General features: G+C 39.1%; 2 protein-coding genes across 2 annotated transcripts; both read right to left on the reverse strand.

Annotated features, from left to right (window-relative positions):
- Positions 1-360: 360 nt before the first annotated feature.
- LOC116180969 (insulin-like growth factor-binding protein complex acid labile subunit) lies at positions 361-19121 on the reverse strand. Its single transcript, XM_031501164.1, has 2 exons — positions 18701-19121; positions 361-2922 (listed from the first exon to the last, which is right to left on the reverse strand). Exon 2 carries the CDS (start codon positions 2914-2916, stop codon positions 472-474), a length of 2445 nt encoding a protein of 814 aa, XP_031357024.1. The 5' UTR covers positions 2917-2922; positions 18701-19121; the 3' UTR covers positions 361-471.
- Positions 7267-8212, reverse strand: LOC116179989. Its single transcript, XM_031499811.1, has 2 exons — positions 8046-8212; positions 7267-7999 (listed from the first exon to the last, which is right to left on the reverse strand). Exons 1-2 carry the CDS (start codon positions 8210-8212, stop codon positions 7267-7269), a joined length of 900 nt encoding a protein of 299 aa, XP_031355671.1.
- Positions 19122-19143: the final 22 nt, after the last annotated feature.

A 19143-nucleotide genomic window follows, 5' to 3' on the forward strand; every position in this document is an offset into this window, starting at 1 on the left:
CGAGGCGAGGTTTCCTTTCCCAAAACGTCGATCGCATTTTCGGACAGGTCCAGATATTTCAAGTGATCCAATCCGAGAAAGGCTCCAAGTTCTACCATCGCGATCTTGGAGCTGCTCAAATTCAGTTTGTCCACGTTGACTAAACCGGTAAAGGTGACACCTTTAGAAAACGCTGGAAAAAGGTATTTGCTAATAAGTCTAGGTGCAGAACTCTTTAAAGAGTAGATATCCGCTGCAAGGAGAACCAATAAGCGATAACAGCTTGGGAACAGATCTATGTTGGATCTTTAATACTCATTTTCTTGATATGTTAGCTGTTACATCGGTTTATGAAACAACAAGGTAAGAATAATAAATAAATCTAGTTTGAATGATTTATTCTGTGCATTATACTGTATGAGAATATAAAGCCCTTCAATGACACTTCACTTTGATCCAGGTTTCAGTCAGATCACTACTTAAAATCTGGATTCAATTCAAAAGTGCTACAAAAATCATTATCGATAAGATAAATAACCCTGCTCTAGGCGCATTGGAAGTGTTTCTTGACCCAGCTTTGGTCTTCTGGCGTTTAACGTCAACCACCTTGTGACATCCTCCCACATTGCTCCCATCCCTACTGCAGCCGATACCCTCTATACTACTTTCTAAAAACGTACTCGTAGTGTTAAAGAGGTAGTTCACGTAGCGATCACGAAACGCCCTCAACATATCGATCAAATTCGAGCACGTCCACCTGTTATCGTTGACGCTGATGCGCTTGAGGTAATCATGGTACTGCAATAACGCACTGTAATTAAGCTCGCTCAGACAGTTGCCGTCAAGCTGGAGCACCGACAGCGATCTCATCGGGTACAGCACGCTAACGTCGAGTGCGACGAAGCTATTGTAGGAGATATTGAGGACCTGCAGTTGTTGGAGATTGGAGAAGAACCCCACGTCGAAACTCGTAAGGAAATTTTCGGCGAGCTCCAGCTCGGTCAAATTGGCGAAATGCCTTACACTCCCGAGAGGAAGCTCCTTGAGCAGGTTTCCGCTCAAACCAAGCACGCGTAGCGCGTTCAGCCCATTGAAGGCGTTCACGTCGACGGCGACAATAGCGTTGTCCCTCAGCTCGAGGCGTTGCAAATGTTGCACCCCCATGAATGCGTCCTCTTCGAGGGTGCTGATCTTGTTACGGTCCAGAATGATTTGATTTCCGTAGGAGGTCGTGCGCATGACGCAGCCTTCAAAGGTACCAGGCTCGATGGATTCAATCGCGTTGTCTGCCAAGTTGATTGTGTCGACGTATGTGATGCCCGCGAACGTTCCCTTTTTGAGAGATGCCAGGGAGTTTCTACTGAGCTCGATGAAGTTGACGGGGTAATAGCCGCTGTTATCGAACACCATGCGATTAAACGCTCCAGGTCTTATATTCCGAATACCGTTCTCGTTCAGCCAGACCGATCTAACTTGGTACTCCATACTGAGCGCACCCTCCAGAAGTGTGTCTATAGAGTTGTGACTCAAGTCGAGCCTGCTCAAAAGCTTGAATGGCGCAAACGCGTTGGGCTCAACGTTCGAAATCGCGAGACGTGATAGGTTGAGTGTTTTCAAGCTGGTCAGACCGACAAATGTATTGGTTTCAACCACGTGATAGGGATTACCCGACAAGCTCAGTTGAATTAGGTTCTGTAGACCGGCGAACGGTTTGGACACGAGCGATTTGACGCGATTTCCGTTTAAGTGCAGTTCCAGAAGGAGGTTGAGGCCCTTGAATGTCATCTCGTGAAGGGTTTCGATAGCGTTTTCGCTTAGGTCGAGAAACCTCAACTCGGGCAGCGAATGAAACGCTCCAGTTTCGATCTTTACCAGGCCATTTCTGGCCAGATCTAAAGAACGCAAAGAGACCAACTCGACAAAAACGTTCGGCTGTAACGACTTGATCCTATTAGAGGAGCAGTTGAGCAGAAGCGTTTTGTTTAGCCCTTTGAACATGTCTTGCTCTAATGACTCTAAGTCGTTGTGATGCAAATGCAATGATTCCAAATCCTGTAAGTGAATGAACACGCTTTTCTCCAAGTTTTTGAATCCATTACTGCTGAGATCTAAATGCTGAAGGCGCCGTGACGCGATGAACATCTCTTGGTCAATTGCAACTTTGGTGGCCGACAAATTCAGCGAACTCAATTGGGGAAGTGATGGCAGCTGTGGTAACAAAACATCATTATGACTGACGTTGAGAACGCGCAAACGAGTGGTTGATTCAAAAATCCTGAAGTCCAGCTTTCTCCTGGTGCAGTTCGTTAAGTATACCTCTCCGACGTAAGGAAGACTTCTAAACACACCTTCACTTAAATTCTCGAGTAGGTTGTGACTTAAATCCAGGGCATTCAACGCGGTCGCGTTTGGCACAAAACCAAAGTCAACGGTGATGATTTTATTAAATGCAAGATTCAACTTGTTCAAGTTCCTCGGATGCGACATGTTGATGACGGAAACGTGCTCTATCTTGTTGTAACTCAAGTCCACAGTCTGTAACCGCGAAATGATCGTCTTCAGGAAACCAATCTCGGTTATGTCATTGTGGCGTAGGTCCAAGTAGGAGAGGCCAACGAATTTGTCAAATGCATCCTCCGATATGTTCCTAATGTGACTGTTGACCATTGCCAGTACTTTAATTTCCAAATAATGCTTTCCCATATTTGCGAACATCTCCTTGTAAACGGAGAGCAGGTGCGAATCATTAGCCGTAAAGACCGGATAGGAGACCGGGAAAAAGCTATCCTGGGTTAGATCAGCCGGTGTGACCTTCACGCATACATACTGATTCACCCTTTTCTCGCCATAGTAAATCGATATGGTGTCAAAACGGATGTTACAAGATCCCGCTCGGGTTACATCGAAGACAGCGAACAGAACCAGAAGTAACCGCATTCTGACCTGTAAAACATATAATCAGCAAACTGCAAATTCAAAAATTCGTAGTTAATAGTTTTGGGACTGGATGACTGGTGATGGATTCCGAAAATTCCAGAAAAAATGGGAGCGGAACGTCACGTTTCCAAACTCTGCGGTTTTTTGAGGAAGAGTATTTACAAATCGGGAAGCAGGAACCAGCCAGCGGAAGTCGGATTCCAGACTTGCAATATAAAATCCAGATTCCAGTTTTAACGTTCCGGAATTTCGATGACACGATGCTAGTCAAACATTGAGTCGTGATTTATTAGAAGAGGCCACCTGATGCCTAACTCTGAAGAACAACATCACAACGTCACACGTCAAATGTGGGATAAGAGTAAAAATTTAAGATATTCGCATCCAATTGGCCAATTTGGAGTTGATCAGAAACCAGAAACCAAGGACCAAGACACAGTACTTACAGTACCAAGCTCAAGGAGAAGATCACGTAAAGGTACAGAAACCAAAGATCGAATATCAATCGCCTGGAACCAAGTATTGAAACCAATAATTCTAAGTAAGAGAAAGAGGGATCAATCCAGAATCAACAATCACGCATCGGAAATCCCAAATAGACCACTGCGAATATGGATCCAATGGCCAGAAAGTTACCGAAAGCAATCAGAGTTCAAACATCAGGAATGAAAATTAAATGATCAAGAATCGGTTTACTGAATCAGCACTGAAAAATTAGGAACCTACAGTTGCCAGTCAAGAATGAAATAATCTTGAATCGGAAATAGAGCCAGAATATTGATTGTCGGAGATGGAGCAGGAATCAAAAACCAAAATGATGTGACATGAATCAGTAAATAAGGACTCGAGGAAGCATTGTGAATAAAAATCGGGTGGCTAGGAATCAGAAATCAAGGGTGGAGGTCTGAAGAATGGAGAGTGGGCAATCAGGAGTGAAAAATCTGGAGAAGTGAACAGAGAACGGGCTTTCAAGGATCAAGTATCATAAACCACGTATTAGGGATATCACTACTACGACTTTAGGATCCGTAGTTAGTGTGCCCCCAAGACGAGACGAGACGAGACTTTCGAAGGTCTCCTCTCGCCCTGGTTCAGTCTCGTCTCGTCTAGTGTCGTTTGGTCTCTCGAGGTCCAAAAATTGTGTAAAGCATATAAAGGGCATCACGAAGGCATGACAAAAAATCCGATATAACTGAATACCGAACGATCCTCGAGGTCTTCGCACATACATCATTTTTACAACACACCAAGGGATTGATTCTGGCCCACCAGATCAGCATAGCTTGTAAAACAAATTTTTGAATCGGCATTTGTTTTACTTTTATTCGAGGTGCTTACATACAAAATTTCATGCAATTCGGTTCATAACTAGCGATGTTAAAAAACCGGATTGCACATGCGCAAAATAATTTTTTTTACCGACATCAGTTTTATTTATTTATTTAACCAGAAACCATACAGAATAAAAATTCCAATTACATGGCACTGGGGCTCTGAACAAATATTAGGACTAGGATCTAATTTTATTTATTATTGAATTTAGGGGATCGTGAAAAAAGTCGATATCATTAACTGAGGATAACTTATTTAAAGCGATCAAGATCTTAATAAGTGGGGAAGTTGTGTTGTTAACTACAAAAATAGTATTATTTTGCCTTAGCTTAACAAATGGTACCTTAAGCTTAATTTCTTGAAGTAATTCGGAAGAGTATAACAAGTTGTGTAAAATTTTGAAGACAAAAATTGTGGAGGCAATGTACCGTCGGGTTTCTAACCTCGTTATATCTAAGCCGAAAGTACTATTTAAGTAATTAAGCTGGGTACCGTAAGAGATCAAATGTGGATAATTTTGGGTTGACCTAAAAAACATTACTCGGATGAACTTTTTCTGCACTTTTTCGATCATGTCTGAGTATTTGAGAGTTTGAGGAGACCAGATACTAGCAGCATACTCAAGCTTGGATCTAATAAACGCATTATATAAGGTTAGCATTGTCTGTATATTCGTGAAATTGAGTGTATGCCTGATAACGAAACCAAGAAGTTTGTAACACTCATTTGTTAGGTATTCAATGTGTAAGTTAAAGTTAAGGTTGGTATTGAAAAACACGCCCAGGTCCTTAACGGAGGTGACTCGTAGTAAGACCTTTCCATTCATCTTATAGTCAAAAAGTAAGGGATTTTTCGATCTAGTAAAAGTAAGGACTTTACACTTATTGATATTTAGTTTTAGTTTATTTTTGATACACCACTTAATTACTGAGTTAATGTCCTCTTGAATATTTAAACAGTCACTTGGGGATTGGACTTTATTAAAAAGTTTTAGGTCGTCCGCAAATAGTAGTGCTTTCGAGTTTTTTATCACTCGCGGTAAATCATTTATGTATAAGAGAAACAGAAAAGGACCAAGAAGTGTTCCCTGGGGAACGCCTGATGGTGATGAGGGATAAAATTCGGCTGAATTCACACCATTGAATTTCACTCTTGTTTTACGGAGAGATAAATATGATTTTAAGAATTTGACGGTCGGATTACTTACGCAATTTAAAACAAGTTTACGGAGCAAGACTTGATGGGATACTGTATCAAATGCCTTCGCAAAATCTGTATAAACACAGTCAACCTGGGCTCTCTCATCCAAGGCTCCTGCTGAGAAATGCGTAAACTGCATTAAATTTGTAATCGTTGATCTGTTCCGCGTGAAACCGTGCTGTTGATCTGCAATTATACTGCTGAGATGGGAATAAAGTCTAGTATAGATCACTCTTTCGAAAATTTTCGCTATTGCTGGTATAATTGCAATTGGGCGATAATTCTCAACTAATTTTCGGCTTCCACTTTTGTGAATTGGTGTTATTCTGGTGCATTTCCAAGCTTCAGGGAATGTACATGTTTGCAAAGCTAAATTAAATAGATGTTGTAAGGGGGTTACCAATAAAGATGCACATCCTTTCACGATGTAGGGTGGGATTCCATCTTCGCCTATAGCCGACCTCGGTTTCAATTTTTTAATTGCTTCCAGTATCTCGGATTCATGTAACTGAGTCAAGTGCAATTTGGATAGCACCAGGTCCGATTCCACGTCATCTTCCGGGTCATCGTTCCTCTCCATAGTGTAGACTGACTCGAAGAAGGATGCAAAGGCGTCCGCAATGCTTCTGGCGTCCGTTAACGAGGTGTCTTTGTACTCAAAAACTCCAGGTAGTTGACTATTCTTCCTCAACGACTTGATGTAGTTCCAGAATTTATTGGAATTCTTCCGCAGATCCATTTCAATTTGATTAATGTACCTCTTATGAGCAATGTGGATCATTCTTTTGAGTTCTTTTCTGGCTTCAATGAAGTCTTCCGATGGGCCCTGTAACCGAAACTTATTTTTCTGTTTGATTTTCTTAATAATGTCTATATTAAACCAGCTAGGATACTTATTGGCACTCCTAATTGTAACTTTGGGGACACATTCATCGAAAATGTTCATTACCGTTTGATTAAAGCTAGTTACTGCATCATCTACCGATTTGAAATTCTTCAGGATAAGAGACTCCTTCCAATTGATATCGCGAAAAAGGACGTACATTTTAAGAAAATCTGCTTTTTTGAAATTGAAGTTGGTTAATTTGGTAATTCGCTTAGCTGGTCTATGGACTTTGTAGACTATTTCTAGTGCAGGATGAAGTGGATTAATTTTATCCAGTGAGTCGACAGCAGATTTAATTTCCGCGTTTAAGTTAGTTAAAATTAGGTCAAGGGTTCTATTATTGCAGTTTTTAAGTTTAACCGTATTAATGAGTTTTAAGTTGTACATCGAAGCTATATTTTTAATTACTTTGCATTTAGCACTCGCGTTTTCGAAATTATACGTGGCGTCAACAATTTGTGGTAGGTTAAAATCGCCTGCTATTAACACTTCCGATGAATGCAACATGTTTTCAATTGTTTCTAAACTTTTGGTAAAACTCACGTACTTATCAATACCAGATTTCGGTTGAAAGTAGACAACACCAATAATGTATGAAGTATTATTAATTTTAAGTTTGACCCATATTTCATTTAGATCACTTTGAAATTCCAATTTTTCAGCATTCAAATCGGTCTTGACTGCGATTAAAACTCCGCCTCCCATGGTGCACTTCATTTCTTCGTAATTACGGTCATTGCGAAAGACCGCATATTGATTGTTTAAATACTCAGCGTCATGAAAATTTTCCGTTAACCAGGTCTCAGTCAGTAGAATAATGTCGTAATTTGTAATTGCCAATTTATTTTTGAAAGATTGCGCTTTCGTTCGCATTCCACTTACGTTCTGATAATAGATTGAGAGCGTTGATCCGTACCTATTTCCTTGCTTGATTAGTGTTGGGGATGGCCTAAAAAATCAATTCTGCTTCTTTCTTGATCGAGTCGTTTTTTGTAGACTGGGCAATCAACACTCCAGGCCGGGTGCTGTACATCCAGTTTCATTTTTAGTTTCTCAACGGCGTTGGCACAGTTACTGCATTTGATTTCCGCGTCCGAAGCTTTACAGCTCGCTAGGTCATGGGCTCCCGCACATTTGGGGCAGGTAGTAGTTTTGCTACAGTCAGTTGCCTTATGTCCGAACCCATTGCATTTGTAGCATCTTCTAGTTGTCACAGCATCATAAATTCTGCAACGGTCCCATCCTATGTTAAGCTTTTGTTCACTTAGAATTTTCCGGTAACTATTACCGTCAACCTCAGCGTAAGCCAAATACCTGTTAGGATTTCTTTTATCTTCCGTTATGTGTACGACGTTTATGTACGCGGCTTCGTCGAGGAATTGATTCTGCGCGAGAATCATTTCCTTCATTTGGGTACTCCCGATCTTGTCATTGAGGCCTACGATTTTAATCTTCGGCATCTTCTGTTTTGGTAAGGAAAGAATGTAGTCGGATCCCAGTTTCGTTTCGGCTTCCTCCTTAAGTTTGGCTGCAGCTTCTTTATTTTTACATTCAACAACAATGGTTCCTCTACGTAGAGTTTTCATTCCGGTAACTTCTCGGGTAATTGGATCCGATATTTTCTTTGAGGGTGGTGAAGGTTTGCTTGGAGGGTTGGTTCGCGTCCTTGGGCTTAACAATGATAACTGGGTCATAGGTTTTCTGTTTCAACTTGTCCGCATAAGTAAGCTTCACTTCAGATTGAGTTTGGAGAACTTGCGCTAGATCCTTGCTGATGCTGACATTTTGGGTATTTACCTGGTCTAAAGTATCCTTTAATAGCTTCTCGTGGTTCATCAGTTTCTCGTGCTGACTTTCCATAACTCTATCCCAGTTCATCGTCACTTTGTTGATGTTAGTCAAGATATTCCTGAGGCTGTGTGATTCGTGGATAGCGCAGGGGTCACAGAACCAATTAAAGTTCTTTTTTGAGTTAATAAATTTAACTTCATCGTCACTGACTTTAACGCACTTCGTGTGAAAGTAAGTTTGGCACCAACTAGCACAAAGAATAACTTTATCTGTACGATTAAGATCCACCCGACAAACACCACAGATTGCAGTTGGCATTGCGCCGGCAAGTAAGGGTGGTACTCACCCTCACGATTTGGTTTATATTAACAAATTAGTTCTATTCTTAATTGACACTTATAATCGCGATCGACCACTCGTTACGACGGCGCGCACTCGAATTTTACTTTTATTTGAGGTGCCTACGTACAAAATTTCATTTAAATATCTTAACAGATAACAAATTGGGATTGCGCAAATACAAAAGTTGGTTTACGCATGGGCAATTTTTTTTAATTCATCTGCATAGTTACCTGAGGTTTAAGGAATATTTACTAACACAGAAAATCGGACATTTATTATGTTGTTTGTAACAAGAATTATAAAAGAAACCCTTTTTTGGAGGTTTGGCCAGTTTTTGGGCTGTAACTTTTTGACCCGTTAGTCCACGTAGCCACAAAACAATAGCGACTTTTCTTACATCCTAAAGAACAAATGTGTCAATTTTCAATCGGACGTTTCTACACAATGTTATCGTGCACACGGACAGACAGACGGACATACAGACGGCCAGACAGACGCATAGACAGACGGACAGACAGACAGCAATACAAAATTATAAACGATCTCGAGGACCGTTAATAATAATGACCTTTCTTATCTATCTGCTATTCACGAAACATAATTATTCGTATTTTAAGGATTTTCTTTACCATTCTGCAGTTAAAAATATTATATTTCATAAGATGTATCTGGTAATGTAACTAAGTAGGAAAGTCTCACTGAATTCTTTGTTACTTAAATACTTAAAGATAATCTGTCCAAGTTATTTTGTAAAATCTTACTTTTATGGCCTTCACTACGCGGTAAATGTGTAAGTACATATCTACAGTAACTGTATTTGAATATGTCATATGTCCACAATATACATTTTACCTTAAGCAGTACCTTTACTCACAGAATTTCGCAAGAACACAAAAAGTGTACACTAATACTAAAGTACCTATATTATTTTAGCCCCAATATGGCGACCAGAACGAACTACCAATCAAAAACGAGATCCCCGGTTGTATCCGCTGTTCTAAATTGAGTCACTGTACCTACACCTGGAAACGATTAGATTCAATGTCATAAATTTGTGAAAATACAATGAGAGAATTAAGGGCTTTTAATATAAAAGAATCCGCGAGATCCTAAAAATCTTCTGTACCTACTGCACCCAATGTAAATATCCATAAGAGCGCCCGCTATAAAAACTCAAGTTATTTGAAAAAAAATTTTTTTGGGAACTAAGTATTTTTTAAATTTAGACCTTTATCTACAAAATGTTCGGACTATTTTTTTTTTAATTTTATAGCAACTGAATACAGATTGTTTAAAGCTTTGAATATAGTGTATTTTATAATCAAAGGTTTAAAGATTAGATGTTTTGCACCGATTATTACGCTAATCTGTTTTATTTTGTTACTCTCCATCAAGACGATTTATGGTAAAAGTAAACCGACAGTTTCTTCTAAACATTACCCCAACAAAATGAAATCACATTTTTTGTAAATAAAGTCTGTATCTTGGCGGGCGGTAAACAAACAATTTGAGTTAGCAAGTGGCGCCGCTGCACCGTGTCGGCGGGAACTAAGGATCAAGACAGGAGTTGACAAAGCAAGAATATCATCTTGTCTCTTGCAACTATAATCATCTATTCACTATAATGTAAAATTATAACCAAATCTTGTTTTTCCCGCATAGACAATTTCCGTTATTTGAGTAAGCAAATAAAATAAAGCTGTGGAAGGCTTTCTGGATTTAAGAAAAACTACAGTTGTATAAGACCTATGGTAATTAAGTCCTTAATAAGTAAGGTGAGGGACGGTTTATGTAAACAATTGGAATTCGTGCTACTTCAATGGATTACTCTTGATTAAATTAAAAAAAAAACAGTACACATAATTTCTAAAAAAAAAACTTCGAGACGAGATGAGACGAGACTTAACATTGGTCTCGGCGGCATCACTATCCGTAGGCATAAATAAAGTGGCAAAAACCAGTATGGACCAAGGGTAGTCAGCTGAGATCCAATGTTCAGAAATAAATAGTACTAGTAAATAGAGCTCGGGAAGCTCGAATATGGAATTGGACATTCGGAAACAAAGACCGAAGAACAAATAACCGAGGAGCTGAGGTATCAGAAAGAAAAAGCATTAGGAATCAATAATCAAGGGTAAGCCATGCAATTCCAGAACTAAGGACTGAAAAGGAAGCTTTAGAGAAGTTCTGAGATCGATATTCAAGAAGGAAAGAAATCAGAAATACAGAATTACCTATTCTCTACAATGAATTTCTTCCCCCCCCCCCCCACACCATTCGAATAATTATGCTGTAAGAGTACTAAACATTTGTGAGGCATGTAGAAACGGGGGGTTTGGAGGGTATGGAGTGTACGAAGATGTTAGCAGTTGTAGATAACTGAAGAGTTGCTCTGTTATCTTCTTGAGGAGTATTGTCCTGGAGGGGTTCCCATACCCCACAGAATCCCCGGTGATACTTTCACTCTCAAAACATTCAACCCCTAGGACCCTTTTAAAACATTATACTGTAAGTGGTAGGGGTACTAAACCTTTTGGTGAGGTATGTTGAACCGGAGGGTCTGGGAGGGTATGGAATACCCCTCAGTGTATGCAGGTGCTGTCGGTTGTAGGAGTGTGAAGGCTCTTTCATGCAGAACCAAAAATCACCAGTGAACTTCAAAAATAGAGAAGAGAAAAAGAGAAAATCAAGATTTGATTTTCCAAATTCAAGAATCAAGGACAGCAAATCAATAATAATCGAAACAAGAACTGAAGATTAGATATCCAGACCCGATAAAATCAAAAGTCAACAACAGGGTCAACAACTCATGCTATCAATGATAACCTTGAAAAACTGTCATTTACTATACCAATGTATTCTACCAGGCATTTAGACACCTTCACTTATCCTACTCCAAAATCAAATCTTCTTCGTAGAACTCCATCTTTAATAATGGCATGTAATTATAATATGTATTGTCAGAACTGTGACATTAATTATAATTCTTTATCGAATGTTTTAAGTTCTATTTTTAATTAACAGGGTTTTGTAATTATTATTTTGCCTTCGTTCATAGAATTGCTTTCTATTTGCAACATTAAGTGTACCATTATATACACATACTCTTTTCTGTTATCGTTTGTTTACTTTTCTTACTAATTTGTAACAATTATATTCCATTTATCTTTTTTTTTATTTTACTTTTTTTTAATAATTTATTAATAATGTATGTATACTCTTCTATATTTACTTTTATAATTGTTCATTTATGGATTACTAAGTCTGTTGAACAATAAACATTACTGAATTACTGAATAAAATATGGAGAATCTAGATTAGGAAAGTAGCTAAGCTAGAGGCTTGTGTGTGTGTGGGGGGGGGGGGGGGGGGGTATTGGTACCATACCCCCCTAACCTCCCAGTGATACGATCACTCTTGAAACTTTCAGACATAAAGAGTCTTTCGAAATATTATGGTGTAAGTGCCTATGGTACTTTTTCGAAAAATGATGATGTAAGTACTAAGAGAACTAAACAATTTTGTGATGCATGTAGAACCGGAGAGTCTGGGGGTATTCTATCCCTCAGCGTACGAAGGTTTTGTCAGTTGTATGTAGTTAAAGATTGGCTTTTTCATTTTTCTGGGGGGGTATTGTCCTGGGGGGGGGGGGTATTCTATACCCCCCAGACCTGCCGGTGGTACGTTCACTCTCAAAACGTTCAAGTCTTATAAGTCTTGCGAAGGCTGTTCCGTCCAGGAAAAAATTAGTTACCGAAAACTCGTTGCTCAAATTTATTGATTCAAGAGAGTCAAGAATCTGCAACTCAAAGTCAGGAGGCAACGAACAGAAATGTGAAGTAAAGACAAGGAAGGTCAAGAATTGTGGTTACCCAATACTGGATTCCATATTCAACACTCGATCGCGCGTAAATAGGGGCTGATAATAATCAATATTCGAAAATTTAGCATCTGGAAATTAAAAACTAGAGTCAATGATAGGGTGTAGTATAAGATACATAAACCGATGATCAGGCTTTAGGGATGAACTCCGCATTATGTACCTATTACATTCAAAAATAATCTGTAATCCAGTAATGATTTAGGGACTAAAAATCACCATAAACTTCAAAAATAAAGAACACGCAAGAATTAATGTTTGAGAAAATAGCATATCAGGGAATCAATAACAAGACACTTATAGGACTCAAGACCTTGGATTTTTATTTTTTATTTATTTATTTGTTTATTAACCAGACACCATACAGAATAAAAATTCCAATTACATGGCACTGGGGCTCTGAACAAACATTAGGATCTAATTTGATTTATTATTGCATTTAGAGGATCGCGAAAAAAGTCGATATCATTCACTGAGAACAATTCTTGTTAATCTTGTTATCAATGATCAAAAATGGAGAATCTAGATGAGGAAAATGGCAACGCCTGCCGTATAGAAAGAACAATTGAGCATTAAGAATCAACAAATGACTATTTTTAAGAATCACAGGAATTGTAATCCGTTCGAATACGGGACAACACGCGCGTAGAAACGAGTTATTATATTTTGAATTGTATCAATTAAAATATCGTACGGGAAACTAAATCAAGTGCTTAAATAAGGGAGTTTTCTCCCTCATAAAAATGAACCCAGATAACCCACAAGGTGCTCCCAGCCATAGGAGAATCACGGAAGAAAGCCTTACCTCCAACGTCACCAATAATCGCCCCTACTCAAGTGTTACAAAAAAATCCGTTCCCAACTTCCATTATCCAAAAAAAGACCAAGTTATCCTTTTAAATGCAATCGATGGAATTAAAATCAAAGAATACATATATGCAATCGGTGATTTAGTTGAACCGAAAAATATCATAGCAGCTTCAAGGATATCGAACGAACGTGTATGCATCTATTTATCGAGTAAGGAAACAGTGGATGACCTTCTAAAGGTAAGAGATACTATAAACATTGAACGCTACACTATCAGTATCAGAAGACTTATCACCCCCGCGAAAAAATTAATGATATCAAATGTTCCCCCATTAATTCAAAATACTGCTATAGAAAAAGTATTGCGTGAAGACTTAGGACTTCAAATGGTCTCGCCAATCTATTTTATCAAAACCGGACTCGATCGGGAAGAATACGCACACATAATCAGCTTTCGCCGCTTCACGTACATTAACATCGACGATAACATAAATATCCCAAATTCAATTTTAATCAGACTAGACGAAGACGAATACCGCATTTTTCTCAACATAGATGACGCCAAATGTTACAAATGCGGTAAATCAGGTCACACGTCCAACCTATGCAACGAAACCTTCCCAGAATTACCAAACACTCAAGGAAAAAATCCAAAACGTCCTTTTATCACCTCCTCTAGTGAAAACACTCCAGAGGCAACCGAAGCAGCAATTGAAACCACCCAAATCTTTAGAGTACCTACCTTAGCTCCAAGGGAAACAATCGACATAGACAACCAGATCCCAATAACCAGAAGCAGCGTCCCCCCAACCACACTGCCCCAAAAAAGAAATCCCAAAAAACAAAAAAAAACATCAACCTCAGAAGCCCCAAGCTTAGATGAAGCACTACACCCAGTAAAGAATGCACTTTCAGAAAACCCAAACAACTACCCCTTCTTATTTGACCAATTTCAAAATTTTTACTTGGAGATTAGTAAATCCCCAAAACCATTAGAAATAGCACGAAGCTTTATGGAAAACACGGGCCAACTAATAACTACACTTCAAGACTTGCACTCTATTTTAAATGATCGCCAGACTAAATACAGATTTACAAGAATAATCTCCAACATAAAGAAAGCAAGACAAAAAGAAAACTACCCAAACGAATCTCCTTCCTCCCAACAAGGATCTTCAGACGAATATTTCTAGCAATCTTAAAACAATACAAAATCAGCTTCCAAGGAAAATTGTACAATGAAAATAATACAGTTTAATTGCAACGGCTTCAGTAAGCGACTCGACCATATACGATTATTAATACAGCACCAACAACCAGAAATAATATGCCTACAAGAAACACACTTAAAAGAAAACCAATCACTGCCACTTAAAAACTTCGAAATATACAATAAAACACGAAACACCAACCACGCTAGTGGAGGAGTTAGCATTGCAATTATAAACTCTATATTCTCGCAACTAATACCCATCAACAGTAACCTGGAAATCATTGCAGTGCAAATCCACACACATAGAAAAGTCAGCTTATGTAATATTTATATCCCCCCAAATCACAAACTGGAATATCAAGAACTCCAAGACGTGATCAACCAACTTCCATCGCCTTATCTAATCCTAGGAGATTTTAATTCCCACAACCAGCTATGGGGCAGCGAACACACTAACCATAAAGGGAAAATAGTAGAAAAAATAATCGATACAAACCAGTTAATCTTGTTAAACAATGGAAAGCCAACTTATCTCTGTCCCCGGACAAATAACTTCTCAGCTATAGATATCACGCTCAGTCACCCCAGAATAGCAACTGACATCGATTGGACGCCTCTTGACAGTCTTTACGACAGCGACCACATACCCATCCTAATCACCACAAATCAGCAGCACAAATATACCCCAGCCAAACCAAGAAGAAACATAAAAAACGCACAATGGAACAAATTCACCGAGTATGTCTCGCAACAGACCAATACGACACTACAAACCATTGAAACTCAAAACATACAAAATAGTTACAAAACCATAGTAGAAGTCATCACAGCCGCGTCTGAAATAGCAATCCCCATAAAAAGTTACCCAAGGAACCGCAACAAAGTACCATGGTGGAATGAGAAGCGCAGAGCAATAATAAAGATGAAGAACTCGGCGTTTAACAAATATCGAAAATACAAAACCATAGAACATCTAATACAATACAAAAAACTCAGAGCGCAAGCACGAAGAACCATTAAAGAAAGTAAACAAAAATCCTGGGAAGACTTTGTAACATCAATTAACACAAACACCAGCAACAAAGAAATGTGGGAAAAGATCAAAAGCATTAAAGCTATCCACAAACCATTTAACATCCCCGGATTAATAACACCTGACAGCACCATCACAACAACGACTAAAATAGTCGAGACCTTAGCAAAAAATTTCGAACATATTTACAATACACAAACCTACACAGACTCATTCCTGAGACACAAACAACAACTTGAAGACACCCCCATACCCACTGAACTCGATGATGACGAAAGTTATAATAAAACCTTCACATCGCTGGAACTTGAAATAGCACTGAATAATTGCAGAGACACAGCTCCCGGACCCGACGGAATACATTACAAAATGCTTCAGAATCTGCCACCACCATTCAAAACCACTATTCTATATCTTTACAACCGAATATGGACGGAAGGCAACATCCCCGCGTCATGGCGCACTGCTACAATAGTCCCAATCTTGAAAACAAATAAAGAAAAAGCCGACCCAAACAACTACAGACCAATATCACTCACAAATACTCTATGCAAAATCCTGGAACGAATGGTAAACTACCGCTTAAACTGGATCCTAGAACAACAGAACCTCCTCACACCAATACAAAGTGGATTCAGACGCCAGCATTCAACTATTGACCACATAGCTAAACTCGAAATGGAAGTTAAAAATGCGTTTACAAATAAAGAATCCTTAATAGCAATACTCTTAGATATTAGTAAAGCCTACGACTCGACCTGGACAAGAAGAGTGATTAATATATTGATGAACTGGGGATTCAAAGGGAGACTTATAACATTCATAAAAAACCTAATCACCGACCGAAAATTCCATGTTGAAATTGGTATCAAATACGTACTCCCAAACAAATGGCCTTCCTCAAGGTTCATTACTCAGCGTTACCTTATTCCTGATCGCAATAAACGATATCGGTGACCACGTCCACTATCCAGTGCAAGCAATGCTATACGCCGACGACTTAATAATCTTGACAAGAAACGACGACATAGAAGCTATCCGTCAAAATCTCCAAAAAACCTTACAAGACCTGGACAGCTGGAGCACAAGCACAGGATTCAATTTTGCCGCCCACAAAACCAAATGCATCCACTTTACACGAAAACATAGACAAGACAACCCGCCCCTTACACTGAACAACATACAGCTGGAATACAAGAGCCAAATAAAATACCTTGGAGTCATATTTGACAGTGCTAACTGACTGAAAAGACCACTAGACATAATAAAAACAGTCTCACATACAAGGTGGGGGTAGGCAACAAAGAATCGCTCTACGAATAATTTGACACCTTTAGTACAGTCAAAATAGACTAGGCGGTTTTATACAGTAAGCCGTAATAACAGTTTTAAACAAACTGGTAGAAATCAGTGTATAACCAAGCCTACGATTAGTTACCGGCGCGTTTCATCAAGCCGCAGTAATTAGTATCTAGCAGCGAAAACCCGGGAAACACCGCTCTAAATACAGATAACACAGAAGTTATTAAAATACCGCATTAACTTATAGCGAACAAGAAACACGCGAACAATAATACCTTGTCTACCCCCCTTTCAATACTACACAACAAAACAACAAAAATTATTCGCCCTTACAACATCCGAGCCACAACTCTCCTCACAAAACTAAACTTTGGCAACGTGAATTTCTACAACCTACAAAAATAAACGGCCCCCATGGACCCTCCCAACATCAAAGTCGATTAAGCCTGACCAACCAAAAAAACAAACACCTCACCGTTAGAGTACCACAGCCTCATAACGAACTAATTGCAAAATACCAGCGATTACATAAAATATACACAGACGGTCTAAAAAGTAGTGAGTCTGTGGCAGTGCGATTGCGAAAAACTTAAATACAATGTACAAGCTCAATGACGGAACGTCCTATCTTTACCGCGGAACTATACGCTATCCTACAAGCGACCAAGCTCATACTAAGAAGAGATCAACAGAAGAAAAGTGGATTCTTCATAACGATTCCTATCCGCACTCACGCAATCAGCACTCTATTGCACGACCTTGTGGTAAAGAAATACCACACGACCTAACACACCTTAAGCCCGAAAAAACAAAATGATCGTCTTTCGCATGGACCCATCTCATAGAGGTATCATCAGGAAACGAAGAAGCCGACAACTAGCCAAACATGCATCACATTGACAGCAACAATTCGAAAACCTATCACAAAAGAAGACCACAAAAATACACAAATAAACCGTAAGGAAGAGAAGGGAAAGAGAATGGTCCTCAATGTGAAAACTACTGAGGTTCCATAAAATCGGCGACACCCAGAAATGGAAAACCAAAAAGTCATTCACCAGGAAAGAAGAAGTAATTATAACACGACTCAGGATTGGGCACACGCATCTCACCCATGGGTACCTTATGGAAAAAAACCCTCAACCCCCTCCCCGATGCGAAAACTGCAACAGAGGGCTAACAGTGAAACACCTTCTGATCGAGTGCCCAGAATACACCAACCAAAGAACCATGAGCGGCCTAGCACAAAAAAATCTTCAATGTATCCTGAACAAACACTCCGAACTACCAAATGTTATCAAATATCTTAAGGCAATTAACAAACTTGATCTTATCTAATGTAACTACATACATATGTAACAGTGCCAATGACCTCAGCAGTTGAGGCACTCAAATTTCATAAAAAAAAAAAAAAAGAATCACAGTCATGGATTTAAAATATGAAATAGAACATCAATCACTAGAATCCAGGGACCAAGGATTAACATCAGGAAGTCACAATAACAAAGCATTATTAAGAACTTGAAAGTCAAAAAACGAGAATTGCTCACATATACTCGAGATTGGGGTTTCATAATTCCAAGATCAGAGTTTGAAATAAGAATTCGAGAAGCCAAGTTCCAGGATTTTCAGGTCGCTTCTCAAATCGATCATTCTGGAGCAGTGGTCCGAGACACTGGATATGAAAGCATAATTTCAAGGTGCGCAGTACGATATACCAAATTTGAGGTTCGACCTTAAGACCACCAGACTTCATATTCAAAATTTCAGCTTTGTCCGCACTTCTTTGGATTTTTGCATCGGAGAAATTTAAAGCCTAAACTACAGATTCAAGCAACTCTGGGAGATGGCCCACTGACAACAGATAAAGCGTGCCGTTTAAGTTAATAAACTGATAAAGTGCTTTTACTTTGAGTCATGGATTAGGACAGAAACTCCCTACGAGCAAAAAGGGCAAAAACTAAATAAAGCAAAGTAGTACGTTTCGCTACTTACCAATGAGTAGTACAAAACCAGCACTTCCGCAAGGTGCTTCACAATGTGGAATGATTGAATGCGCCATGCTATCTAAATCAGACACCACTACTGATAAAAGAGACTTCCTGTGTGCAAACATTACCGTTTTACGTTAAACTAGGTTACATTGATGTGACTCCCGTTTCCCATTCAGTGTTCCGCTAAAAACCCCACAAATTGCTAGGGAGTTTTCTTTTTCGAATTAAAAAAAATCGGGTGAATGCGAGTAGTAGTCGAAAATGTGCAGAAATATAAAATCTTGGTTCTGAGATCTGAGTGAATTCCAAACTTCAGAAATCACCGCCACTTTAAACAATATACAAAGAGGTGATTATCAATGCATTTTCCAACTACATCGCTACCACTTTTCCTCATTGTGTAACGTACATCTTCAGTTTTCAAAGTGTATAACTCCTATAATT

Source organism: Photinus pyralis, unplaced genomic scaffold (assembly GCF_008802855.1).
Source record: "Photinus pyralis isolate 1611_PpyrPB1 unplaced genomic scaffold, Ppyr1.3 Ppyr1.4_LG9, whole genome shotgun sequence".
Taxonomy (NCBI): Eukaryota; Metazoa; Arthropoda; class Insecta; order Coleoptera; family Lampyridae; genus Photinus; species Photinus pyralis.

Bases quoted from the DNA above. Each gene is read 5' to 3' on its own strand.
- LOC116179989 (XM_031499811.1), bottom strand. From the start codon at position 8,212: ATGAACTGGGATAGAGTTATGGAAAGTCAGCACGAGAAACTGATGAAC. The intron at 8,000-8,045 runs GTTGAAACAGAA...GTTAAGCCCAAG, and splicing joins AAGCTTACTTATGCGGACAA to GACGCGAACCAACCCTCCAA.
- LOC116180969 (XM_031501164.1), bottom strand. From the start codon at position 2,916: ATGCGGTTACTTCTGGTTCTGTTCGCTGTCTTCGATGTAACCCGAGCG.